Source organism: Dipodomys spectabilis, unplaced genomic scaffold, assembly GCF_019054845.1.
Source record: "Dipodomys spectabilis isolate Male_0828 unplaced genomic scaffold, ASM1905484v1 ptg000422l, whole genome shotgun sequence".
In the NCBI taxonomy this organism is placed as follows: Eukaryota; Metazoa; Chordata; class Mammalia; order Rodentia; family Heteromyidae; genus Dipodomys; species Dipodomys spectabilis.
In genome coordinates, this window is record NW_024871099.1 from 6251716 (window position 1) to 6278701 (window position 26986).

General features: G+C 51.8%; 1 protein-coding gene across 1 annotated transcript; it reads left to right on the plus strand.

Annotated features, from left to right (window-relative positions):
- Positions 1-26947, plus strand: Samd4b (sterile alpha motif domain containing 4B). Its single transcript, XM_042667851.1, has 13 exons — positions 1-134; positions 11337-11742; positions 17135-17605; positions 20802-21041; positions 21402-21511; positions 21624-21710; positions 22213-22552; positions 22688-22773; positions 23144-23262; positions 23668-23866; positions 24004-24127; positions 25261-25344; positions 25549-26947. Exons 2-13 carry the CDS (start codon positions 11547-11549, stop codon positions 25575-25577), a joined length of 2085 nt encoding a protein of 694 aa, XP_042523785.1. The 5' UTR covers positions 1-134; positions 11337-11546; the 3' UTR covers positions 25578-26947.
- The last annotated feature ends 39 nt before the right edge of the window (positions 26948-26986 follow it).

A 26986-nucleotide genomic window follows, 5' to 3' on the forward strand; every position in this document is an offset into this window, starting at 1 on the left:
TGGTCGTTGAGGGAGGAGGGAGGGGAGCTTGCGGGCCAGAGAGGGGGCGACGGCGGCGGCGGTGGTGGTGGTGGTCTGAGGAGAACCGGGCGGCGGAGGCGGCGGCGGCGGCGGCGGAGGCCGAGGCCGAGGAGGTGAGTCTCGGGCCCGGGCCTGACGAGCGCGGGGCGGTGGCGGGTCGGGGCGCGCGGCGCTCCCCCTTGGGGCGACCCAGGCCGCGCGGGCGGCCCCGCCCCCTCTGGGACCCCGAGCCGCGGGCGGCGGCGGGCGCGAGCGCGGGCCTCGGGGGCCTAGGTCCCCTCGGGGGGCTTCCTTCCGAAACGTCCCCACGCCCTCGCGGTCGTCGAGGGGCCAGGCTGGGGAGCTCCCTCCTGACGCCTCGTCCCTGTGGCCGGGAAGCCCCCCGGCCCGTCCGACTGGCCTCCCCCGGAGCCGCCCTCCCCTTCCAACCGCCGTCTCCGGGGACCTCGGTGTGACCGCCCCTCCCTCCCCACCCCAGACTTGCCCACTGCCCCCCACCCTGTGGCCCCCCAGCCTCCTGTAGCGAAAAAAATATCCTGCAGAGGCCACTCCTCGTCCGCTCCCACGGTGTATCGCTCACGTTTTTCCCCTAGATTCGCCTCACTAAAGAAAAAAAAACAAAACTTACCAACCTCCTGCAGAGACCCTCTGAAGCCCTCCCAGACCCTGGGCATTCCAGAATCCCCCACCCACCCCACTTGGCCCAGCGTCTACCCCAGACTTGTCTCCTCACCTATTCCAAGATTTTCTCTCTTTCCCTCCTACCTACCCCTCCATTTCCAGAAATTATCTTCTCGATTTGCCTCCATGTCCCCCTCCCCAGATCTCTCCGAGGGAACCTCAAACATCTTCCCGTAGTCCCAAAAGACCTTCCTGGGAGACTCCAGGTACCCCTCGAGCTACACACTCACATAAAGCCTTGTACCTGATTGTAGCTGTCTCCCAGGTATTTCCTGGCCCTACCACAGATCACCCTTCTTGCCCAAAGCACTCCCAGAGATCTCATTTCCCCGACAGCTTCCCACCCTGCAGTGGTTTACAGATCTGTCTCATGTACCTCTGTCTTCCCTCTGAGACCTCTTTTCTAAAAATTTCTTCTGGAGATTGCCTGAAATCTCCAGATAACTCTTCTGCCATATTCCAAAACCGTTTCCAAACCCCCTTTTGCAAGAATCCAATCTTTTCCAGTAACCCATTCCACCTTGTGTAAGGAGCCCCAAATATTCCAACCCTCTCTTACATTCTCTAGAACTCTTCTTAGATGATCTCCAAGTTCCTTGTGACTTGATTTTGGTGAACTTTCTGAAGATTCTCCTTTTGAGGAGACCCCCGCATGCAACTTTCAGGAACCCCCTGTATCAGAGATCCTAGGAGCCCTCTCAGACCCTCGTGAGATGGAAGTCCTTTCAGAGACACTCCTGAGCATTCCCACCCCTACCCTTGACTTCCTGCCTTACTTTTCTAGAGCTACCTTTTCCTCACAGCTCCCCTGTGGAATACCCCACACACATACCTCATCTTCCCTCAAAATAATTCCGAGCTCCTGCACTTAGAGTCCTAGAGTTTGTTGAGGCAAACTCTGGACCCTGACACTCTCCCCACTGCTAGGAGTCTCCTACCATGTGCCCTTTTGGAAACTACTCAGAATTTCCTCTTCATCAGAGATCTCTGAGGGTTTTTTTTTTTTTTTTTTTTGAAAAAGATTCCTCTGTCATCCCACTCCAGTAGGACACACATTCCCCAGATACCCTTTAGGTCATGTTCTCCAAAACTTCCCTGCCTCAGGAGTACACAGCACTTCCTGAGACTTCCTCAAAACTGTCCCTCTCCATCCCTTTGACATCCCCAAAAAACTTATTCAGAACTTTTGTCAAATTATTCCCATTAGGATACGACCCTGGCTTCTCCCCATTCTCACTCCTCTGGAATTAATTCAAACCATTCTGGGCTCTGATTCCCCTTTATCCCCTTGGAGCCCCTCAACTTTCCCCAGACTTCTCCCCCAAGTGTGTCTCCTTTTAATGATCTCTCTCCCCATCCACCTCTCTTCCTTTCCCTCTTCTCCCCTCTCCCTCTTTCTACTCCCTTCATCCTCCTGGTCTCTCACACCTCACACACTCTGAAAATTCTTGTGCTCAGATTATTTCTCTTAGGTCCTACCTTCATAGACCTCTCCTTCAGAGATGAAAAGATGAGAAGACCCTTAACACTCTCCTTAGAGACTTCTTGGGGACATTCCCTATTTTGCTTTCTTTCACCTTTGAGGGCCTCCTCACTAAAGCAACCCTTGGCCTATGACAGTGGTCCTCAAAAGTCTGGGCCCTGGACCAGTAGCAGCATTTGCAAGAAATGGACATTCTTACCTCCTACCCAGACCTACTGAATTGGAAACCTGGGAGCAGGGCCTAGCAATCTGGGTTTTTAGCAAACCCTCCTGGTGGTTCTGAAGCACATTCAAGTTTGAGAACACTGCCCTCTAGGAAGATTCCCTTCACCCCACAGTGGGTCCCCCAAGGATGCTTCAAGGTGTGCCTCTTAAGCCCTGCTGACCAGGCCCATTTTCCTTGGGGGGAGGGTCCCTTTGTGAAGTCCCCATCCTCCTGGAAACCTCCTTACCTGCCCTGGAAGGGCCTTGACTTCTTCACCAGGTTACCCCACCTTCTGAGTAATTATTTTAGAGTCTGCCTTTGAATGGTTCCTTTTCCCTTAGAGGTTTTCCTCCTGGCCTCTCCTGCAGCTTCTGCTTGAGAGTCTTACCTTGGTGCACACAGGGGTCCACCTCCCCTCCCCTCTCCTCCCTCTTCACATAGGCACCTTTAGATCTTCATTCTATGTCTTAACTGACAAATGTTCTCCATTGTACCTGATAAAGCACCACTTACCTTCTCCCCTGTGTCCACTCACCCTTGCTAGCTTGGTGGCTTTGGGAGTACAGGGCTGGATTTTGTTCCTCTGGGAATCTCCGACCTCACTCCCCATTAAAGTTCAGTGCATTTCCATTCAAGTTCTCTCTTTATCCCCTGGCCTCTTCCCCACCTGCTTCTGCGTACGAGATGTTCCTGTGCTACTTCCTGATCTGAGGTACCCCAAGTTCTGTTTCTGGTGACCTGCCTCACCCTGTCTTGGTTGGCAGCCCCCCTCAGCCTCTGTAAGTCTGGAGCCTTTCTGGGGCTCTCCACTTTGTCCAAGGGATTGTGTTTCTCTCTGGAGCCAAAAGGAGGAAGCAGAGGCTCGGAGTCTACCTTTAGTAAGCCCCCGGGCCAAAAGAAGGCTTGGGCAGATACTCAAAGAAGAACATGAACTACAGATTCTGCACTGTGGGGATCTGGCAGTGAGAGGGGTAAGATTTTATGGGAAAGGTGGTATTTAATCTGGGGTGGGGGTTCTCCAAGAGTTGGAACCATGCTAAAATGGTACCCAGGTAGAGGAAACAGTTTAAACAGTGGGTCACATACATGCAAGCCAAGCCACCTTATCTTTCACATTCGTAGGAACCCTCCCTAGGAGAGTAGGTCAAGTACCATTATCCTCAGTTTACATGTGTTGAAACAGAGGACAGGTGGGACTAAGAGAACATCTGTGGGCCCTGCTGGACGTTCTCGTCAGATAGAGTTGGTGGGTACAATGGCATTGTGGTGTAATAATTAGGAATGCAGCCTTCATCCCTCATTATCCCTTCCCAAGGACAACTCATTTACCTTTTCTAGTCCTTACTTTCCACAGCCATAAAGCGAAGGGGGGTACTGGACACTGGTAGTTCATGCCTATAATCTTAGCTACTCAGAAATCTGATATCTGAGGATAGCAGTTCACATCTAGCCCAGGCAGAGAAGTCTATGAGACCCTTATCTCCAATCAACTTCCAAAGAAAGTCTGAAGTGAAGCTGTGGCTCAAAGTTGGTAGATCACTAGCCTTGAGCAAAAAAGCTCAGGGACAGCACTCAGGCCCAGCCCTGAGTTTTAAGCCCGAGGATAGGCAAACACACACACACACAGAAGGTGGTTATATCCTCCTTTGTGCAGTTATGAGGACTAAATAAATTCATACACGTAAAACACTAAGAACAGTGTCTTACTACACGTTAAGTGCTAAGTGTTACAGAAAGTGGCTCATATGAGCTGGGTCTCTAAAAATGGAAGCAATAGAACTGTAGCTCAAAGTAGTTTAAAAGGGGGGTTTTGATCCCTGGCACTGCAAATGGGAGAGGGGGGCAGGAGGATTAGTTGGTTCATGTTACTGAAAAGTCCAGAGCTAGGCAAGCTTCAGATAGCTGCATTCAGAAGAAGTTCAAATTATATATTGTCTTTTCATTTCTGGACTGAATTAACATCACCCTTGACAGGTTTCTGCTTTGTGGGGACAGGTAGCCCTTGCTACCTCCTGGTTTAAATCCCACCTTTCCCTCAGCAGGCTCAGTGGGATGAGAGTTTTGTTTTTTGTTGTTTTTTTTTTTTTTCTTTGGGGAGGAAGGGTCGGTTGTGGGGCCTGAACTCTGGGCCTGGGCACTGTCCCTCAGCTCTTCAGCTCAAGGCTAGCGCTCTACCACTTGAGCCACAGCGCCACTTCCGGCTTTTTTCTTTTTGCTTATGTGGTGCTGAGGAATCGAACCCAGGGCCTCAGGCATGCAAGGCAAGCGCTCTACCACTGAGCCACCTTCCCAGCCCTGGGATGAGAGTTTTTTTCTTGAGGGTCCCCATGAGTACAAGACAGATGATGACAGAAGGTCCTTGGACATGTTTGGGGTTCTGTGCTCTGGAACTGGCTCTCTTGCTTTCTGAGCCAAATAAGACTCTGATTGCATCCTATAACCTTGTCCTTGCTTACCTGTCATTAATGGTAGTTTGTCTCCTCCTTGTCCTCCGCCCCATTCTCTGTTATTTGGACCCAGAGAAATTGTATGTCTGACCCAACTCCACACATTCCTTTGGGATCTCATGAGAAGAGGCAGAAATGAGATGGGTGACCTGGCGTGGTGTGGGCCTCAAGTGTGGAATCTAGGAGTCCTTAACATTGGCTTTGGGTTTTCAGGGCTCAGACCTCTTAAGAGAGTTACCTAAATTTTTGTGAATGGAGTTTGGTTATTTTGGTGTAACCTTGTCAAATAGGCCAGTGGAGGGCAGGCTATACAGTAGCAGCGTATAGAACATGGAAGTCACAGATGTCTCCAGCCTGTACTCAACTCATTCATTAAACAATCTGTAGAAACACTGTTCCAAGTCCTGGGGAATACAGAAAAGGTCAAACAAATTAAGGCCTGAGACTGATGGCTGAGAGAACATGTAATCCATAAAAGAAATCTAAACTGGACACTTGTGGCTCACACCTGTAATCCTAGCTGCTCAGGAGGCTGAGATCATCATGATTCAAAGCCAGCCTTAGCAGGAAAGTCCATGAGACTCTTAATTTAACTACCAAAAAAATCCACAATTGGAGCTGTGACTCAAATGGTAGAACACTAGACGAGCAGAAAAGCTCAGAGGCAACCGAAGCCCCTGAGTTTAAGCCCCAAGACTGGCATAGACACACAAAGGAAGGGAAAAAAAGGGAGAAGCAATGAAAGTGTTAAGGAAATAAAACTGTAGATGTAAAAGGGGTTAGTTTGGCCACTGTAGACAGAATGATCAGAAATGGCCACTTTGAGGTGATAACAATTGAGCTTAATAAACTGGAGAGAGGAAGGTACCAGTTGTGGGGAGATCAGGGAATGGGACCATCTAAATTAAGTGCTATGTGTATGGAAGGGGGTGTTACACTGGGAAATTTGTCACAGCTATTTCTTGAGAACCTGTGAATGTACCAGTTGCTGTGCCAGGAAGGGGAGGATAGAGGATGAGGAATACAGCCATAGCTTTCCCTTCTCTGTGGCTCCCACAGTCTCGTGGCTTGGGAAAAGGTACATTCTTTGAAGAAACACCTCTTGATGATATTAAAGACTTTTTTGTACTGGAGAAGTGAAGAAGATTGAGATAGATATGATCCCAGCTTTGATTGAGAAGCCATGAGACGGTGTTTTTGTTATTGTTCTTTTAAAATCAAGACAGTGCTATAACTTAAGTTTAGAAAGTTTCCTTTGCTTTCCAGTCTGAGGAAAATAAAGGAACAAGCATGAAAGCAGGGAGACAAGTTAGGAGCACTGGTCCTTATGAGAAAGGGACTTGGCTGAGAGAAATGATATATTTGGGGTATAGAAAAGCCTGGGACTGGGCTGGGAAGGTGGCTCAGTGGTAGAGCGCTTGCCTTGCATGCCTGAGGCCCTGGGTTCGATTCCTCAGCACCACATAAGCAAAAAGAAAAAAGCCGGAAGTGGCGCTGTGGCTCAAGTGGTAGAGCGCTAACCTTGAGCTGAAGAGCTGAGGGACAGCGCCCAGGCCCAGAGTTCAGGCCCCACGACCGGACCAAAAAAATAAAAAAAAAAAAAAAACAGAAAAGCCTGGGACTTGGGGCTGGGAAGGTGGCTCAGTGGTAGAGCGCTTGCCTTGCATGCATGAGGTCCTGGGTTCGATTCCTCAGCACCACAGAAGCAGAAAAAGCCAGAAGTGGCGCTGTGGCTCAAGTGTTAGAGTGCTAACCTTGAGCTAAAGAGCTGAGGGACAGTGCCCAGGCTCAGAGTTAAGGGCCCACAACGGGCAAAAAAAAAAAAAAAAAAGAAAAGAAAAGCCAGGATTTGAAAGATTTGAGAAAGGAATCCAGAGTGATGCTCGTAGCTGTCATTGTCTCTCACAACTCTGAGATTGAGGACGGCCAAGCCCCCTTCACTGCATGGCAGGACAGAATCACTTGCCTCACATTACATAGGTGCAACCTGCCAGTCTAATTCCAGAGCCACTTGGGCTTTAGAAAAGATAACATGTTAAGCTGGCATTACAGGCAGATGCCTGCAATCCCAACTTTGAGACTGAGGCAGGAGGATCTCAGGTTTGAAGGCAGTCTAGACTATATAATTAGACCTTGTCTCAAAACAACAACAACAACAACAAAAACTGATGACTCCATCTTCAGGTAATCAAAGATGACAAAACCAGGGCCTGGGGATGTGTCTCAGTGGTATAGTACTTGCCTACCATGCATGAAGCATGCATGGGTTCGATTCCTCAGTACCACATAAACAGAAAAGGCTGGAAGTGGCACTGTGGCACAAGTGGTAAAGTGCTTCCCTTGAGCAAGAGAAAGCTCAGAGACAGTGCCCAGACCCTGAGTTCAAGCCCCAGGACTGGAAAAACAAAAACAAAACCAGAAGATGAAAAGAACCTGAGTTTTTCACAGAGAGGTGATATAATATCCAGGAGTTAAAGACATCTCTAAGTGCGAGAAAGAGAGCAGGGAAAAGTCAACAGATTTAGCAATCCCCTTCCCTCTCCTCTCCTCAACTCTCCCCAGAGCCATTCATACAGAAGGCACTGTGTGACACTGAGGTGACAGTGTGCAGTTTCTGAAAATGATGGTTCTTATGAGAAACACTGGGCTCCTTTGGCTTCTGACATTTTCTCTAAGGCTAGGATAGTGAGTTAGCCTTAGGGTAACTATCTTGTTCGTGAAATGTGTCTTCTTCAGCCATGAGGGGTGGGGGACATAAGAAGGGCCAAGAATAAGCAGGAATGCTTATTTGCTTGGAGGTGTTGACATTAGAAGATGTATGTAAGCCCAGAAAAGGACTTAATGAAATATAGCATTTTTGTTGCTAGCAACAAAGGCAGAATGTCTGGCTCTTGAGAGTCTTGCATATGGTCATGAACAAGTGGCTTATCTTCTCTGTGCCTCAGTTTTTCCATCTGTCAAGTGAGGCAATTCCTACAGCACATATTGATTATATATTCATGTATTGCTGTATGTGTGCCTGGTTTTGCATGCATGCATGTGTGGCACTAAGAATTGAACCTAGGGCCTTTCTGTGCTCAACAAGTACTCTGCCACTCCGCTGTACTCCTAACCCTATGAACATTTTCAAAATAGGAGTTTTGGTGTTACAAAAAAGTTTTGCTTGGCTTTGTGTGTGTGTGTGTGTGTGTGTGTGTGTGTGTGTGTACGTTCATGTGTGCACTTGTGTGCTGGTACTGGAGCTTGAACTTAGTGCCTAGCTTTATTGCTGACAGCAGGTACTCTACCCCTTCAACTACAGCTCCACTTCTGGCTTTTTGCTGGTTAATTAAAGTTAAGAGTCCCACACTCTGTTCTGCTGACTTGTCTCCAAACTACAAAGATCTTCAGATCTCAGCCTTCTGAGTATCTAGGATTACTGATGTGAGCCACAGTCCAGCTCACATTAGGGTTTTGTTGTTGTTGTTTTGTTTGTTGTTGGTTGTGGGGCTTGAACTCTGGGCTTGGGCACTGTCCCTGAGCTTTTTTGCTCAAGGCTATCACTCTATCACTTTGAGCCACTGTGCTACTTCCAGTTTTCTGGTGATTACCAGGAGATAAGAATCTCGTGGACTTTCCTGCAGGGGCTCAGATCTTAGCTTCTTGAGTATCTAGGATTACAAGCTGGAGCCACTGGCTCATGCTAGGTAATTTTATATATACAATGTTTCCTTCAGTTTGTAGAGCAACTTCACTGAGAAAGAAACTGAGTTACTTATTAGAGATCAACATAGCAAGTAAGTATCAGTGATGATATAATGTTTTGTATAGAAGTGATCAAGTAGTTAAAAAAAAAAAAAAAGCAACTGCAATTGGCCCAAGTCAGAAAGGAGTGCTGCAATTGGCCCAAGTCAGAAAGGAGTGCTTTGGTTTATGCTTCTCGAAAGTGTGGGCCAGTGAGGCGGCTATAGGCTGGATAGATCCAGGTTTTCAAATGATGTGGACAGGTCTCCATTTTCTCCCTCTTCTCTTGATGTGGTTTTCATCTGTGTGGGCTTTCTTTGGAAGCAGGCTTCTGCCACAAAACATCAGAGATGCCAGCTAGTAATCCAGACCTTTTTTTTCCTGGGTAATTCTAGCAGAAGTCCAAGAAGGCCTCTCCTCTTAGAACCTCAAAAGGTAGCTGGTTCTCTAAGGGGAACTCAGGGTGCTCAGACCATGAGATGGGATGGCTGTTTGGCAGGTGAACCCAGCACAGGAAGATACTGGCACAGAAGGTGTCTTGGAACAGTCAGTGCTAATGCCTTATCCAGGTCCTCTTGCAGTCAAGTCCTTGGGTAGAGGGGCTGGGGGACCTCTGGTTCCTTTGATGGAAAGAAATCACACAGACCAAACACTGTCCTGAAGACATAGGGCTCACTTTCTTTAGGAATAAGGTTTTTAACACTGCAGTCTTAAACTAGCTTTCTTAAAGCCCCTGGTGTTTACTCAGGCTGCCAGATCCCCCTTCCTTCACTCTATCCTCTTGACAGTGTGTTCCCTGGGCAGAGGGGTAGCTCCTGGATTTAAACCAGAGGCTTTGGGAAGGAGAGTTAGCAGACTTCTTCTTCTTTTTTTTTTTTTTTTTTTTAATTTTGCTAGTCCTGGAGCTTGAACTCAGGGCCTGGGCATTGTCTCTGAGCTTCTTTTGCTCAAGGCTAACACTCTATCACTTGATCCACAGTGCTATTTCTGGCTTTTTCTGTTTATGTGGTGCTGAAGAATTGAACCCAGGGTTTCATGCATGCTCAGCAATCACTCTACCATTAAGCCACATTCCCAGCCAGCAGACTTCTTATTTTCTCCCAGTTTGTGGCCATCTGTTCCAAGGACCACAAGCCATGCATGTTGCTTGTTCTATGTCATAGTTCACATTTGCTGTTTTAATGTATATTAGTTTCCAGCATTTAAAAATGAAGATTTTTGAGATTGGAGGCATGGTTCAAGTGGTAGAATGTCAGCCAGATTTCTAACTCCTTATTTGAAAAAACCAAGACTGTGTAATACTAGACCTCCCTTCTCACATGGCAACAGATGATTCAAACTGAATAGTGACTCCGTGTAGACTTGCAACTCGCTGTTGTCCCCACTGGCCTGCTTTGTTCAAAGTCTGGCCTAGTGAGCACCATGTTGGAGACTCCCATCCTGTCCCAAAGCTTCACCAAGAGAAATTAGATTAGTATGTAGTCAACAGTTTGTTTGGGGAGTACATTGATGTTGTTTTTGCTCAGGAAAGGCAAGAGTGCCCAGCTCTCGGGCAGGTGCCATGGTTCACGTTTATACTTCTAGCTCCTCAAGAGGCTGAGATCCGAAGGTTGTGGTTCAAAGCCAGCCCAGGCAAGAAAGTCCATGAGACTCCATCTCCAATGAACCACCAGAAAACCAGAAATGATGCTGTGACTGAAAATGGTAGAGCACTAGCCATGAGCAAAAAAGCTCAGAGATAGCATCAGAGGCCCTGAGTTCAAACCCCAAGACCACCACCAACAAAAACAAAGAGTGCCTAGCTCTGGTCTGTTTGTGGATTTGGTCCTGTTTTTGCTGTAAATGCTGTTGGCATATCAAACCACCTATCACAACTGCTCCCTCGGAAATAGTAACGTGTCCTTATGTCTCAGGAGTTGCCAACCAGTGAAGGAACCCCTCCCACTCTCCAGGGATGCTCATCAGCCTCTGCTTGACCATGTCCAGTGGCAAGGAACTTCCTCCATCCTCACTTGGCAGCCAGGGCATTTCCTGACAGATCCATTAATTCACACTTCTTCCCTACCTGGGGCAGCTGTTGCCTCCCTGGGGATAAAAGCCACACAGTGCAGGATCTGAAGAGGGGAAACTGATTTTCCTCAAGCCTGTGAATTATCATTCTTCTTCCCTACATATAGGCAGTCATTGACCACTAGTAAGTAACACTGTGCTTTCTCTGCCACAAAATAGAATGCAGCCTTATTTTGTTTTTGTCAGACCTAAGCTTGAACTTAAGACCTCTCTTGCTTGGCTTTGTCAAGGTTGGCATGCTGCCACTTGAGCCACACCTCCACTTCTGGCTTTTTTCTGGCTAATTGGAGATAAATTCACAGACTTTTCTGCTAGGGCAGGCTTGGAACCACGATCCTCAGATCTCAGCCTCTTGAGTAGTCAGGATTACAGGCATGAGCCGCCAACTCAGCTAAAATAGGACATTTAATTCAAATGATTGTTTTTTCAGTACTGGTGTTGGAACTCAGGGTCTTGTGCTGGCTAGGCAGGCCCTCTATTCTCACCTCCAGTTGGAGTGGTTCAATCATGAAGGCCACTCACACCATTTCTCTGGATCTGGTAGTGGGAATGAAGTTGATTTGAGTCTGGCTTTGGCTTCCACTTTCTCCCAGGAGCTTGATTCTGCAGAACAGGTACCCTGAGAGTACAGTCACAAGGCATCCACACCCACCTCACTGGCATAGCTTCAGCTACTTTATTCACTCTGATCCCTTTTCTTTTCTAGGAGCCTGGAGAGGTGTGGCTGGACCAAGACCTCCCCAGATGTGAGCACGTCTCCTCCTCCCCTCACCACCCGTTGCCACCACCACGCCAGGGAACGTCCTCAAGCCCTGGCCCTCAGGGGAAAGATAACAGGAGACCAGAGCCGAGACCATGTGACGGCGCTGGCCCTTGCCACCGCCGTCACCCGCCCCCTGGCCCCAGGCCCGGCACCATGATGTTCCGAGACCAGGTGGGCATCCTTGCTGGCTGGTTCAAGGGCTGGAATGAGTGTGAGCAGACAGTGGCCCTGCTGTCCCTGCTGAAGCGAGTCACCCGTACCCAAGCCCGCTTCCTGCAGCTCTGCTTGGAGCACTCGCTCGCGGACTGCAGTGACATCCACCTGCTGGAGTCAGAGGCCAACAGTGCTGGTGAGTCTCTACCCCAAGGACTAGCCAGGGACAGGATGCAGACCTGGAGCAGGGCCAGACGCCTGCTCAGTGGTGCTAGGCGATGGGGATTCTGGGTGAGGACAGAGGGTAGCTGAAAAGGAACACACTGAAGTCCAAGGGAATTTTAGAACTCTCCAAATTCACATCATCCTATACTAATCTTTACCCCCAAAAATGTGGAGAGGGGATCAGGGAAGGTAAGTTTAGATGTAGTCTTCTTCTTCTTTTTTTTTTTTTTTTGATTGGCTGTGGGGCTTGAACTCAGGGCCTGGGCACTGTCCCCATGTTCTTTTGCTCAAAGCTAGTGCTCTACCACTTTGAGCCATAGCACCACTTCCAGTTTTCTGGGTGATTCATTGGAGATAAGAGTCTCAGCCTCCTGAGGAGCTAGGTTTACAGACATGACCCACCAGTGCCAGTATAGATGTAGTGCTTCATACCAGTTCTTGACCAGCCCTGTGCCCTTTGGAGGTGGTTTGGGGGTGGGTGAGCCAGGATTCTCTGGAGCTTGTCCCTAGAGATCACTCAGAGGTAGCCTTCTTCCACAGACTCCTTATTAACTTTGAAAGCAGTGCTGTTTAATGGCTCTGAGTTCAGATTGTTTAGGTTGAAATCCCAGTTATCATTTATCATGGAACCCAGTGTTTTGACCTATCTGTGTCACAATTTCCTTATCTTACATCAGCTGTGATTACCATACCCACCTTTCAGGGTACCTGTGAGAAGTCAGCAAGTTATCCTGCACAGAGCTTAGAGCAGGCCTGCCAAGTAGGAGGTACTCAGCAACTGGTAGTGGCTTGTGTGACAGTCCTTACCACTACCCTAAGAGTCCCTATCCTTATTATTCCCCATTTTATAGCTGAAGGAAACCAGCTTGGGCTGCTAGCATTGTGATTTGGGGAGCGTCAGAGCTACCTGGCCTTCCTCCTCTTTCCCCAGATCCATCCATCTTAGCAGCAGTCACCTTTATTTTTTATGAACATGCTGCAGAAGCACCACGGTTGTAAGGGCTGGGTAATTAATTACTCAAACCAGAAATCCAGACCTGCCACCCTCCCTCAGCTCCAGCACCAAGGGCAGGAGTGCTGTTGGTAACGGGCTCTACTCCCAATGCCATCCTCCCCCCGACTCCTATCCCAAGTAGACAATAGGTAACCCAGTGGAAGCCCTCTCCTTCCCTCTCCCAAAAGCTGCATACTCACTCCACTAGTGACCCCACTTGTTACCCTAGTTGTGACTTTGATGGGCCCGCCAGTCCTCATGCAGGCCACCCCATTACAAGGACTGAAACCCCTCTGCAGCTCTTCAGACCGTTTCAAAACAGGAGACCTGAGCAGAAAGGCACACGCTCGGTGTTTTTCTGGAACTTAACCTCCATTTCCCGTTCTCTGCTTCCCTCTTTGACTGTCTTCTCCATAGATAGGGTGGGGAGCACAAGAAATTGGCCTACTCTAGCTTCATATCACAGTCCCCGAGACTTTCTGAAAAATCCCATGAGGTCTAGGTGCTATCCTAGATGTTTAAAACCCCTGGATGGCTCTGTGTGCACCCAGTGGAAAACCTTGTCGGAAACTGAGGCTGCTTCTGGTTGAGCCCAGGAGTATGACAAGGACGCTGGAAATGACCAACTGAAAGAAGGGGGGGGAGTGGTCACATCCTGCGCTGTCCCTTCCTCTCAAGCCTTTGAGGAGGATGAAGGGAGGGTTCCCAGTTTCATGGAAACAGAGCCTGACACAACATCCAGAAACAGAAAAGCAATTGCCTAGTTCCAGAGCATGCTGAGAAGCCCCAGGGTGAACCTTCTTCTAGTGCCATCTTGCTGCTGTTTGGAGCTGGGACATTAATCCTGGCCGTCTCCTCCTAGAGCCTGCTGGGACTAGAAGGTGTTCCCCTGGATAGGAGGGGAGGGAGGGGATGGGAGCCAGGCAAGCTGGGTTCCCTTCCCTCCCTCCCTCTCTGGACCACATTTCCTACATTTCTTCCCACTGCCTCTCTTCTGAGTCAGTCTCCATATCTGGCGGGTTTAAGCCCTTCCCTCTCTGGCTCCCTGAATCTGGGTGGGGAAACTGAGGTCAAGAGGGGGCCGTGGCAAGTGAGTCACTAGAGCTTAGCCATCATGTCTCCACCCTCCACTTTCAGGCCGTACGGACACAGTTCATCAAACAAAAATGTGAGTCCCTGGCGCTCCCCCTTGTCTGCTTGAGCTGGGCTGAGGCAGAAAAGGCATGCTTGGAGCCAAATCCCAACACTTGGCACCTGGTACCAGAGGCTGCCATGATGGTTACCCCAGCCCAGCATATAAAAATGGGTTTGCTCTTATGACAGTCTTGGAGATATATTTGGCTCTTGTGATTTGCCAGGACCCAAGGTCATGACCTACTTAGCTCTGGTCACCTGGCCTGCCCTACCCTGTGACCTTTGCCAAGGAGGGCACTCATAAATAGGATTCCAGGTTACAGCCTGGTGAGAAGCAGCCATTGATGTCACAGCATTACCCACCTTCTTCTCCCTTCCCCACCCCCACCCCCACCACTCCCCCTTCCCCACAACCTCCAGAATTTCCTCACTGCTTCTTGTGCCTCTGGAGCTCAAGATATGTCTGCTTTTGCTAAATAACCACATGGAATTCCTCACCCATGTGAAGGTCCTCAGGGGGAGCCAGCTCCAGATGTGCTCCCTGAGTGCTTCTCCAGCCTTGAAATAGCCTGGCGCTGTATCTCCAGCTGGAGCCCCAGCAGCAATGGTTAATCACCTGAGTGCTTGCACATGCCAGGTGCTTTCCATGAAATGACCTTGTGACCTGGGGCCTTTACTTACCCCATGGCACAGAAGTCACCCAGTCTCAGAGTTTATAGACCTGATCCACGGCTGTATGGACCCGTTTAAAGGCTGACTTTTGAACTTGTGCTTTCACTGCACTCTGCTAGGACCTAAGGCAGAGCATCCCCAAGGCTGGGGATCCTAGGGAGGGCACATATCTTCTGGGCAGTGTCTGTATTCAGTTGTACAGGTATTCATTGGGCCCTTGCTGGACTAAGACTCTGGGCCAGACTTTGCGGCTCTGAGCAGGAACCTAAAAGTTCCATCCCACCCATCATCTGCAGCCCCAGCTGAGCTCACCCCAAGGGGCCTGAGGCTGTGCAGATTCCCTGGACCAGTTCCAGTGCTCATTGATGCTTCCCAGTCATGGGCGGCCCATCTTTCCCAACACCACCATTGCTTACACATGAACACATCTCCCCAGGGTCAGCCTCCATGTGGCCAAAACCATGGCCTCCTTTCTGGGCACTAGAACAAGGTCCTTCATTGAGCTCAACCCTTGAGGCTGTCTGTCACGTCCCCTGGCAGTACCAGAAGAGAAGCTGCGTCCCTTACTCCTGGGGTCCTGGCAGTACTGTGGGATGGGGGAGGGCCCAGACAAGGCCTCTTTCTCTCCCAGATGCCTCTGGCTACCCTGCAAGGCCTGAACAAGAGCCATAGAGAACGTCAGGGTAGGAGGGTAGGAACGAAGGGGCAGGCTGACTGCTGGAGAAGAGCAGAGAAAAACAGACATCATTAAGCCATAGTTTGATGCTCATGAAGGGCAGAGGCTGTCAGATGGTGGATTTTTTTTGTTGTTTTTGTTTTCTGTACAGGGTCCTGGGGCTTGAACTCAGAGCCTAGGCACTGGCCCTGAGCTTTTTTCCTCAAGGCTAGCATTCTAACACTTGAGCCACAACTCTACTTCTATCTTTTTTGGTGCTTAATTGGAGATGAGAGTGAGTCTCACTAATTTATCTGCCCAGACTGCCTTCCAAACTTAATCCTCAGATCTCAGCCTCCTGAATAGCTAGGATTACAGACATGAGCCACCAGCACCCAGCTTCAGATGGTGGTGTATGTGCATCAACAACCTAAATCTCAGCAGCCCCATAATCCTTCATTTACAGAGGAAGGTATTACCCAGGGATCTGCTTGCCAGCCAGGACACAAAACCTTTACTTTGTCCCTAATTTGATTTGCTGTATTGCTTCTTGCTTATCTTCAGGAACTGGAAGCTCAGGGACTGAGTTTAGGGGAGGAGATTCAAGAAAGTTCCTTACGTGACCCAGTGAGAGATGGGGGAGACTTCCTGTCTGAAGGAAGGCTAGTCTACTTTGGAAAGATCAATCTTTAAATGTGGAGATGGCCTGAGGGATAGCTTTGTGTGATCATGGGGGGCGGTTTCAGATACAGAGAAGGGTATGGTCTCCTGGCTTTGTGTGACAGATAATAAAGGGGATCTGGGAAGCCAGCTAGAGGTGGGGGAAGAAAGGAAGGTTATAATGAAAGTTTCTGCCAGTTCTGAAAGTAAACAGACCTGAGCTTAACCTGTCACTTACTAGACTTTTCTCTTTGCTTCCCCAATCTTGTTTGTCTGCAAACTGAAAATAAAACAGTTAAGGCAAGGGAAAGCAGACATGTTCTTAATGTGTCCAGCACATACCAGATGCTCTTTAAACACAGTGTGTGCATGGTAGTGTGAAATCAGGCCACGGGTTTCTAAAGGTGCACAAGGGCTTTCTTCAAGTTTCTCTGCAAGTGGCCAAGAGTCTATCCTGGAATCTGAAAACCCAGGGAACTTAGCTTGAAAAACCTTCAGTTGATGCCCTAACTCAGCCTTTGTTTTCTGGGCTGGTAGGTAAAGTACATTAACCAAGAGACTAGAAAGAATCAGCTAGCATTTGCTGAGTGCTGACTTAATGCCATGATCTTCACATAATTCCCAGCCACCTGCTGGGTATGGCTGGCTCTGGGTTCCTCTTCACAGAGGTAGAGAGACCAGTTAAAAAGCAACAGCAAGCATTTATTCAGTGTATGCTAAATGTCAGGTCACTCTCCGTTCTTTATTAGCTCGTTGAATCTCAGAGCAACACTGTGAACTGGGTACTATAATTATCTCCCCAACTTTGTGGGGAAAAGAAATCATATTTTGATGAAGTTGACTTAACCCAAGGTCTAGCGAGGAGTCTAGACCATCTGATTCCAGAGCTCAAGCTTCTTAGCTGTATGTGGTGTTGCCAATCAGGAAAGATGCTGTTTAGTGGTGAAAGGTATAGAGGATGTAAGGATGGGATACAGCAAAACAGGCCTGGGAATGACAGGAGGAATTTAGGTTCCAGCATAGCATATTTGAGGGTCACTGCTGATGTTTGAGAACAAGAGTCTCAGGACCAGGAGAAAGTAGAAGCAGGGTGAATGTTTGATCTCATCTGTATGAGGGACAAGATTAAGGTTGATGAACTGAGAAAGGAGGGGAGCTCAGATCAGAGGGGGCAGACCATGGGCAGCTCTTGGGTTCCTGGTGGTGTCCACTCAGGCCCTCCTGACATCTCATCTCTTCCTGCTGCAGCCATCGTCAGCCAGTGGCAGCAGGAGTCCAAAGAGAAGGTGGTGTCTCTCCTGCTCTCCCATCTGCCTTTGCTTCAGCCTGGCAACACAGAGGCCAAGTCAGAGTACATGCGGCTGCTCCAGAAAGTGCTGGCCTACTCCATCGAGAGCAATGTCTTCATTGAAGAGAGCCGTCAGCTGCTCTCCTACGCCCTCATCCACCCGGCCACCACGCTGGAGGACCGCAACGCACTGGCCCTCTGGCTGAGCCACCTGGAAGAGCGGCTGGCTAGTGGCTTCCGCCCCCGACCAGAGCCCACATACCACTCACGTCAGGGCTCAGATGAATGGGGGGGACCTGCAGAGCTGGGCCCCGGAGAGGCAGGGCCAGGTTGGCAGGACAAGCCACCTCGGGAAAATGGACATGTACCTTTCCACCCATCCAGTTCCGTGCCGCCAGCCATCAACAGTATTGGGAGCAGCGCCAACACAGGTAAGAAAGTGGTCAACTGAGCATCTTCACTTCTGTGGCCTTGGGCAAGTCCCCTAACCTCTCTGGGCCTCAACTTCATGAGTAAGGCAAAGGTGAATATGACCTGGGATAGACATTTTATTGTACCTATGCTATAGGGTGTTGTGTTTTTTGTTTTGTAAGTTTTGGGTCTTGAACTCAGGGCCTGGTCACTGTCTCTGAGTGCTTTAGCTCAAGGCTAGTGCTCTACCACTTTGAGCCACAGCACTACTTCTGGTTTTCTGGTGGTGAATTGGAGATAAAAGTCCCATGGTCTTTCCTGCCCTGGCTGGCTTGGAACCACGATCCTTGGATCCCAGCCTCCTGAGTAGCTAGGATTAACAACTGTGAGCCACTGGCACCTTGCTGTTTTGTGTTTTGTTTTTGATAGTACTGGCTTTGAACTAAGGCCCTTGAACTCATTTGGCTGGTGCTCTACCATTTGAACCACACCACCACACCTTCTCGGGCTCCAGGCTCAGGGTCCCTACAGATGTTTTTTTAATGCTTATTTTTCTTTTTGGCACAACTGGGACTTGAACCCAGGACTTCACACATGCTAGGCAAGCAAACACTCTGCTACTGAATTACACTCACTACATGCTTAATAGCTTTAAAGGACTAACCTTGAACAATGTTGAATCAGGGCTTAGGCCAAAAGAGAGAAAGGAATTAGGCAACCACAAGGAAGGTAGAGCATGAGCACAATTGGCCTGGGGTGGCAGGCAGTGGGGGGTCAGTGTGCGGCAGTAGCACTCGCCTTCACCAGCTGCCCTTTGCTCTGCTAAGGGCTACATATGAAAATGCAGGCAGCAGATGCCCCAGAGTGCCTGGTTCCAACTGAGGCAGCAGAGCCAGAATTTGAACTAAGGTCTTACAGCCCTAGTGTGTGTGCATGCGCATGCCAAGGGGACTGAAGGATAGAGTAAAGCTTTTAGATTTTAAGCAGTTGCAGGAAACAGGAAACCATTAAAATATTTTTGAGTGGGAAGCCAGGATTGGCCTGGGAGGGCAGGCGGGGTGGGTTTGGGGTGCTGCCAAGGACAGGCCGGGGTTTCTTGGAGAGTGGAGGCCCTGGATCTCCAGTCGGCATTCCTGGTCTTTGAATCCTCTGCTGTGGCCAGCCTCCACACCAAAGCACAGCCAAGCAGGACTCCTCAGGAACTTCATGATCCTTCCAATCCCAGCCCTTTCCTGCCTTCAGAGTCTCCTGTCTCTTCTTGGCTGAGAAAGGGAGGAAGGAGTAGGCCAGAGGCACAAAGGCTTGTATTGAGGGTTCTCCTGCCCTGTAGACCAGAGTGTGCCATCTTCCTGCAGGAGTCCCAAGTGGAGCAGAAACCAGGATGGTGGTGGGGGCGTCTGAGGGAGCCTTGAATAGAGGATCCCTAAGGGCCTGGGCTGGGGCAGGGGCTGAGGCTGGCCCCACTGGGTGGCCTTGTGCACCGGCCTCTCCCTTGGGTGACTTCCTGGCTGAGAGTAGGAGGCTTGTCACAGGTGGTGACAGAAGGTGATTTGGGGTTAGGACCAGGCTGGCCTCCTTCCTGGGCAGGATGTCAGTGGACCACTGGCAGGAACCCCAGCCTTCCCGTCAGAACAAGGCCGGTGGTCTCTGTTCCCTGCTCCCTGTGGGAACTGGGGCAAAAGACTTCAGCTTCCTGGGCCTGGCTGTCCTCGTCTACCCAGGCTTTTGGCTTTGTTTCTTTTTTTTTTTCTCTAGGCTGCCTAGAGGTACTTCTGGGTTCTCTGTGCCAAACCGCCTGCCCTCTTAGTGCCCTTTTGTCCTGTATGAAACTTGGGAGGCTTCTGTACCTTGGGCCCCGGGCCCGATCTTGGCTGCAGAAATGATTGGGTTGGTGGCCATCCTGCACAAATCCATAGTTCAGTGCAAAGTCCGGCGAGTGCTAAGGGCTGTGGGCTCTGGGCTTATGGCAGCCGTGGAGGGAACTTGAGGCAATGCAGCTGGGTAGAGAGGATGGAGGGGAAAAGAAAGCCACAGGCTGGAGAGAGTAGGCCATGGGAAGATCTAGAAGCTCACAGAAGCCTGCCTTGACTTGGGAATAGTTAAAAATCAGGTTACAGGCCTCTGCTTCCTCAGAATTGGGAACATCAGCCAGGTGTGGGTGGTTCATGCCTGTAACCCTAGCTGCTCAGGAGGCTGAGATCTGAGGATTGCAATTCAGAATCAGCCCAGGCAGGAAAAGAAATGGGATAACTCGAAGGTTTGAAATGTCCTGTGGAGGAGGGCCTCGTGGGTAAGCCAGTTTGGGCTTTAGGGAGGGCCAATGACTGAGAGATGTTGAAAAAACAATCCACGCATCTCATTTCTCTATAAGTACTTAGGGAAAAATGGCTTTGTGGCCAAGACTCACAGTGGTGACTAAGGATATATTGACAGCTAAGAAGACAGGTTCTGTGTTTCACAAAAATTTTCTAGCAAATAAACAAGAAACTAATTTCAGGTTATCAGAGATGCTGTGGGGAAGCTGAGAGCAGTCGTGATTGAGGTTGGAGCAGTGACCTCATATTGAAGGTTCAGCGTAGGCCGCAGGAGGGAGCGGGAGGGGACATTTGAGATGAGACCTGAGGGGACCAACTGCTGGGATTAGGAGAAGCTAGCAGGTAAGGGCTGGTGGTATGTCTCAGTGGTGGAGTGCTTGCCTGGTATGTGTAAAGCTCCAGGCTCTGTCACTAACACTGCCCGGGAGGGTTGGGGAGGGGAAGGAGGAAGGCAGACAGGCAGACTAGCTTGAGAGTTCCAGGAGCAAAATGGGGGCTGAGGAGAGATGAGGGCTTCAAAGGCCCGGATGGACCAAGAGCCTGAGCTATGGGGAATGAGAGAGGTCAGGTGAATGGGGGACCAGGAGTGAAGAAGAGTTGGGATTTTTTGTTTGCAGCATGAAGGAAGCCCCTGGGAACTGAGCAGGGACTGTTGAGATTTGTGTGTTTTACAAGGCACCCTGAGGACCAGGTCTGTAGGAGACAGGAAGGCAGGCAGGGCACTGAGGAGGCCATGACCATCACCCCAAGCCAGGCTTGCTGGGGCCTTGAGCAGAGGTTTGCCAGCTGCTGGGTGTTAGGGGAAGGAATGAGCAGTATCTGAGAGGCAGTTCCCCTTGGGCCCCAGTGTCCCTTCCTGGAGGATGGTGGGGCTGATGTCTCCTTCTCCCTTTCTGGCCAGGTCTCCCCTGCCAAATCCACCCCAGCCCGCTGAAGCGCTCCATGTCACTCATCCCTACGAGCCCCCAGGCCCCTGGTGAGTGGCCGAGTCCAGAGGAGCTTGGGGCCCGGGCTGCTTTCTCCACGCCCGACCACGCCCCCCTCTCACCCCAGAGCAGCGTGGCCTCCTCTGGCAGTGAGCAGACGGAGGAACAGGGCTCTAGCCGGAACACTTTCCAGGAGGATGGCAGTGGCATGAAAGGTACACCTGGAGCTCTGAGGACAGAAAGCCAATGTAGCTGACCCCCCCTTCTCCCCCTCCCTGGGAAAGATCTTAGAGGAGTGGATGGCCTCTGCCTTTTGTGCTCAAGACAGAGCAGAGAGACCCACATCCACCCTCCCAGGAAGCCAAGCACCCAAGAATATGTCACAGCAGTGAGCAAGTCCTCCTGGGAGTCTCAGGCAGGGGCTTCCTGCCAGAGTAGCTAGGGCTGAGTAAGCCCTCCCAGTTTTCTGCAGTTTTTAAGGCTCCCTGTGGCCCATGCCTACCTGCTCCCTTCCCCCCACCTTCCCTCTGGTCACCAGGATCAAGGTCCTGACCCCATGTCCTCCATTTCCACAGATGTGCCCTCGTGGCTCAAGAGCCTCCGCTTGCACAAGTATGCAGCCCTGTTCTCCCAGATGAGCTATGAGGAGATGATGACCTTGACCGAGCAGCACCTGGAGTCGCAGGTGAAGCTAAGGGGAGGCATTGGCACCGGCACTGTTTGGTACTAGGTACTGCCCTGCAGCCCAGGCTGCCCAGGAGAAGGCACCCAGCTCCCTGTCTCTGTCTTTCCCACAGAATGTCACCAAAGGGGCCCGTCACAAGATAGCCCTGAGCATCCAGAAGCTTCGAGAGAGGCAGAGTGTACTCAAGTCCCTGGAGAAGGTAAGGACCTGGTTCTCTATCCCTTGAGATTGGCCTGTCAGCTGCCAGGACCATCTCCTGGGTCTCTTCGCTCCTCAGGTCTGACCACAGCCCTAGGGAGTCAGGTGCCAGAGACCAAGTTGGCATCAAATGGCTCTCTAAGTGGTGTCATGTGTGCTCTTTAAGTTTTCTGACTGGTCTATCTTTCTGGTAGGGGAGTTAGTCCCTCCCCTGTGTGTATGGGATGGTGTGTGGGGGGGGGGGGGGCGGTAGGTGGGGAGAGAGAGGTCACTTTGTTGCCTTCTGTCTTTCCATTGTTGCCTTCTGGCTTTTCCTCCCCAGCCTGTGGGGTCTTGATGTGGAGTGGATCTGAATCCTCCTCATGGGCCCTTGAGACACCACAGTCCTCTGCCTTAGAGGGGAAGAGCCAGCAGTCCCCTTGCTGTCCAGCCTTCCCCACGGCCTGTGTGAGCCCTCCTCCCCCTGGGGTATGCCCCTGACCCACGGTGCCCTCTGCACACAGGACGTGCTGGAAGGTGGGAACCTGCGGAGTGCTCTGCAGGAGCTGCAGCAGATCATCATCACCCCCATCAAGGCCTACAGCGTCCTGCAGGCTACCGTGGCCACCGCCACCGCAACCCCTACTGCCAAGGATGGGGGCCACGGGGACCCACTGCTGCCAGGTGCTGAGCCTCCCCTGGCCCACACCGGCACAGACAAGGGCACCGAGGCCAAGGACCCACCAGCTGCAGACAGCTACCCCCCTCCACCAGCTCCAGCTCCCACTGATGGCAGTGAGCCAGCCCCGGCTCCTGTCGCCGACGGGGACATCCCCAGCCAGTTTACACGGGTGATGGGCAAAGGTAAGGATGAAACCCAGCTTCGACAGTGGGAGCAGCAGGGATATACCTGAATCTGCTGGCTAGAAGGTGAGACACTGCACGAAGCACCTCGCTGAGACTCTGACCACGCATCCCTGTCCTTTCCCTGTCTCCCAGTGTGCACCCAGCTGTTGGTGTCCCGACCAGATGAGGAAAACATCACCAGTTACCTCCAGCTCATCGAAAAGTGCCTGACTCATGAGGTAAGGCCTTCATTGAGCTACTGAGCAGGGGGAGGCTGGCCCACCCCACTCGGGCCCTGCATGGTCCGGCCCAGCTCACTTCTCCACCCTCATCTCGCTGTGGACTTCCAAGGCTGCTTCTCAAAGCACTCATTCACGCCTGCGCTCCGTCCCCACATTTGGACAGGCTCCCGGAGACACCTCGCCCACAGCGCCTGCAGGCTCACGACGCTTGCGCCACCTGCCCTAATCCTCTTCGGGGAGGCGGGAGGTTGGCCTTGCCCCGTTCCATTGCCGGGGTGTCTCCCCAGCTAGCATTGCCTGGCACCAAGTGGAAGGCAGGTGGAAAGGAAGCACCTCCTTGCTCCTTCCTTGTCTTCCCCGATTCTAGGCTTTCACAGAGACGCAGAAGAAACGGCTGCTGTCCTGGAAGCAGCAAGTGCTGAAGCTCCTGCGAACGTTCCCACGCAAGGCCGCACTGGACATGCAGAACTACCGGCAGCAGAAGGGGTAGGGGTCGGGGTTGGCCAAGTCCCCCTCCACCAGCCCTTGCGCCTGCCAGCTGATTGCTTAAAGAGATGATGGCATTTGGGGCTGGGAGCCCTTTTGTGGTACTCGAGCAGTGACTACCATCTTAGGAACAAGGCAGGGTCAGGGATCAGGATGGAGGGGGGCTCCTGAGTTCCATCCCAGCACCTACAGAGACACTGTCTCCCCACCTTTCATGGGGAGCTTTTGAACGCCTTCTTGCACCAGACTAGTCGCTGTCTCCCCCCAAAGGCTGCTTTGAGTGGACACAGTCCGGCCCCCACCCCCACAACACCTCTCTTCCATCCTCCTGTGGGGTGGTGAGGAAGGGGGGCACACATGGGCCCGTGCACCTAAGCTAACCCCCCTGCTTTCTGCTCTCTCCAGCTGGGCGTTCGGCTCCAACTCTCTCCCCATAGCTGGCTCTGTGGGGATGGGGGTGGCCCGGCGCACCCAGCGGCAGTTCCCCATGCCTCCTCGCGCCCTCCCGCCTGGCAGGATGGGCCTTCTGAGCCCCTCGGGCATAGGGGGCGTCTCCCCTCGACATGCCCTCACCAGCCCCAGCCTCGGGGGCCAGGGCCGACAGGTGAGCCACATGGAGGCAGGCACTCATGGCACTCCGTGGTGGGGGTGCTGTGTGTCTGCCCTTGTGCTTGTGTTCAGCTCCAGTACCTCTGGGCCTCTTCCCCACTCATCCCTTCTCTCTTCCCACGGACCCTGCAGAACCTGTGGTTTGCCAACCCTGGAGGCAGCAACAGCATGCCCAGCCAGAGCCGAAGCTCTGTGCAGCGCACCCACTCACTCCCGGTCCACTCATCACCCCAGGCCATCCTCATGTTCCCTCCAGGTAAGGCTCCCACCCCAGGCGCCGCTGCTCAGCTCCCACCCCCTGCATCATGGGAGTGTGTTCTTTACCCTTTCTTTCTAAGCTACCTACCTTCTCTCAGTCCCTCACCCCCTGTGCCCCGCCCCCCATTCCCTATGCAGTGTTGTGTGTCCACAGTGGCCACTGTCACTGTCGTTGTCTAGGATCATTCAGTTTGGAAGGGCTTGAGGAGTTAGAGGTCAGAGCCAGAGATTGCTGAGAGGGGAGTCCTGCCTGCCTGTCTGCTGTCATGGGAGCCAGTGACTCTACCTCGCTCTCAGCTCAGTCCTGCTCTGGGGGCTGGAAATGGAAGGCTCTTTTGCCTCCACCCAAAGACTCAGCGGTCAGGGAAGTGCTGAATGGGCAAGGGGTAGATCAGAGACACGCCAGCCATGGGTCATGGGTCCCTGCTTCCCTGGAGGAGGGGGGCTTGTTGCCTCTTCCCCATCTGCGTATGGGTGGCCTGCCCTGGACCAATGGCCCTGGGCCGCCCCCTCCATGGGGATTCTGAATGTATGAGGTCTTCATGAGTTCTTCCTAATGAGGCATCATTCCAACACCCAAGGGAGCCACAGACGCTCTTCTCTCCCAGGTGTCGGTCCTCACACAAAGATGTTTCAGGAGAGATAGGTTCTACTGGGACCTGATCTCAGGACTCAATGGCTGGTGGGTGGTGAGAGGAGATTGGAGCCGGGTCTTCTAGGCCCAGCACCAAAGCAGCTCAGACCTGACAGCAGTGGGGAGCACTGAGGTAGTCGGGCCTGCCAGGTGCCCAAATAGGAAACAGGTCCTTGGGCGAAGCGGCGAGGACAGGCCTTGGGGTCGCTGAGCCTGCCTGGACCACATCCTGTCCTGAGCAGCAAGCGCAAGTGAGCATAGCAAGACTTTATCTTACCTGTTGGCCCATGCAGAGAGAAGAGGTCAGCATCGGGGAGCAGTGCTGCCTGGTGTCCCTGTCCTAAACAGCCACAGCCTGTGGGCCTCCAGGATAGCTCCTTCCGCTTCCTGTTCTCCACCTATAACTCTGGCCACTACTGCCCCACTTGCCTCGTGATATCTGTCCCCAGCCCGTCTCTGTCCTTGGTCCTCCTTCACCGTCCTGTTCTCTCTCCCAGACTGCCCGGTCCCTGGGCCTGACCTGGAGATCAATCCCACCCTGGAGTCTCTGTGTCTGAGCATGACAGAACACGCCTTGGGTGGTGAGCATTTCCTCTTTCCCTGACCCAGCACCCACCCCTCCCACCCATGCCTCCACCTCTGAACCAAGCAACTTGAGGTTCTGAGGGGCTCAAGGGGAGGCCAGACTCCAGGGAGGGCCGCTGGGGTGACAGGTGACATGAGTGCCTTCCTCAGGCCTCCCGCCAGCTCCTGATCTGCCTCCCTTCCTCCCTTTCTCACCACAGATGGGACAGACAAAACCTCCACCATCTGACAGGACCCTCAGCCCAGCGCACCCATGGGCTCCCTGGGCGGCGGGCGGGGACAACCCCCAGCCGCCTCCTGGGCAGCAAGAGGGTGGGCTGGCTCAGCTACTCGTTCTAATATTTTTCTACTCTCACCCTCTTAACTTTTGTTTAACATTGGCACACTCCTTGCTCACTCCCAGGCCCGTTGAGAGAGACTGCTGAGGCCGGGGGGTTGGGGGGGCACCGAGTGGGTGGCCAGGATAGAAGGGGCAAGGACCAGCCAGACTGCCTGTCCCTCCCCTCCCCTCTCCTTTCCTCCCTACTGCATTCCACCTGGCCCAACCCCACCCCTGCCTCCTCCAGACTGCTGAGCACTGCCCCTGCAGTAGGGCAGACTCCCTGATGATAGACTGACTGCCACCTTGTGGATCTGCTCTGAACCTCACCATGGGGGAGGGCGAGCCAGCCAGGAAGTCACTGGAGGAGCTGGGGAGAAAAGGAGGGCGAGGAGTGGAGCCTCTCTCTCCTCCCCAATGCCTTCCCCTCCAACATTCCCCCAGGACAGGAGCCGCCTTCTCACCTCTCACCGTGTTTGTCAGAGGTTCTCTACAATTAATTTCTTAGGCCTATTTAAGATGCATATTTATATAGTTCTTAATGGTTTTTCTCTCTGATCATTCCCTATCATTTTTAGAATCCCCAGGCCTCTCTCTGAGCCAAGACAGTGGCAGGGGGAGCCTGAACTTTATAAGAGGAGAGGGCAGCGCCCCCTCCTCCAGACCCCCTCGCCCTCCTTACTCCCCAGCCCTGGCTCCCAGATGCGGAGGATGAAGGTGGGCAGCCAGGCAGCGGGGAGGCTGGAAGTCTGTTGCCTTAATGTCCCCTTCCCCCACCAACACACTGTCTCCGCTCCTGGGTCTGGTGGCAAAGGACTTGGAGGTCAGGAATACAGGAAAGGGGATTGTTCTTCTGTTTGTTTTTCTCCCTGTCCCCCTCTCTTTCAGCCTCGCCCCTCCCCCATTGTCATGACCTCATGTAAGCGGAACACTATATCCAAACCCAGAGGTGCGTCCCAGCTTGAGTCACACAGCCCCTCTGGTCCCAGTTCCTGATGAGGGCTTGTGCTGGGGCCCAGGTGGAGGGAGGGGAGTTGGGGGTTCAGACAGTGGGGAAGCCAAGTCCCCCTATTTTAACCTCCTCTCCCCTCTCAACCCACCCCCACTCACTGGGACATTCTCAAGCTTTTCACATCGAAAAGGAAAAAAAAAATGTTATTTTTAGATACATTTTATGAATAACTTTTGTTATGAATATGGCTGGTAACCATTGTGTATGTTATTAAAGATACAAAATGTTGGGGAAAAAAAAACCAAAAAAAAAAAAAAAAAAAAAGAACCAACAAAAAACCCCCTTGAAAACCACCACCCTCCCTGCA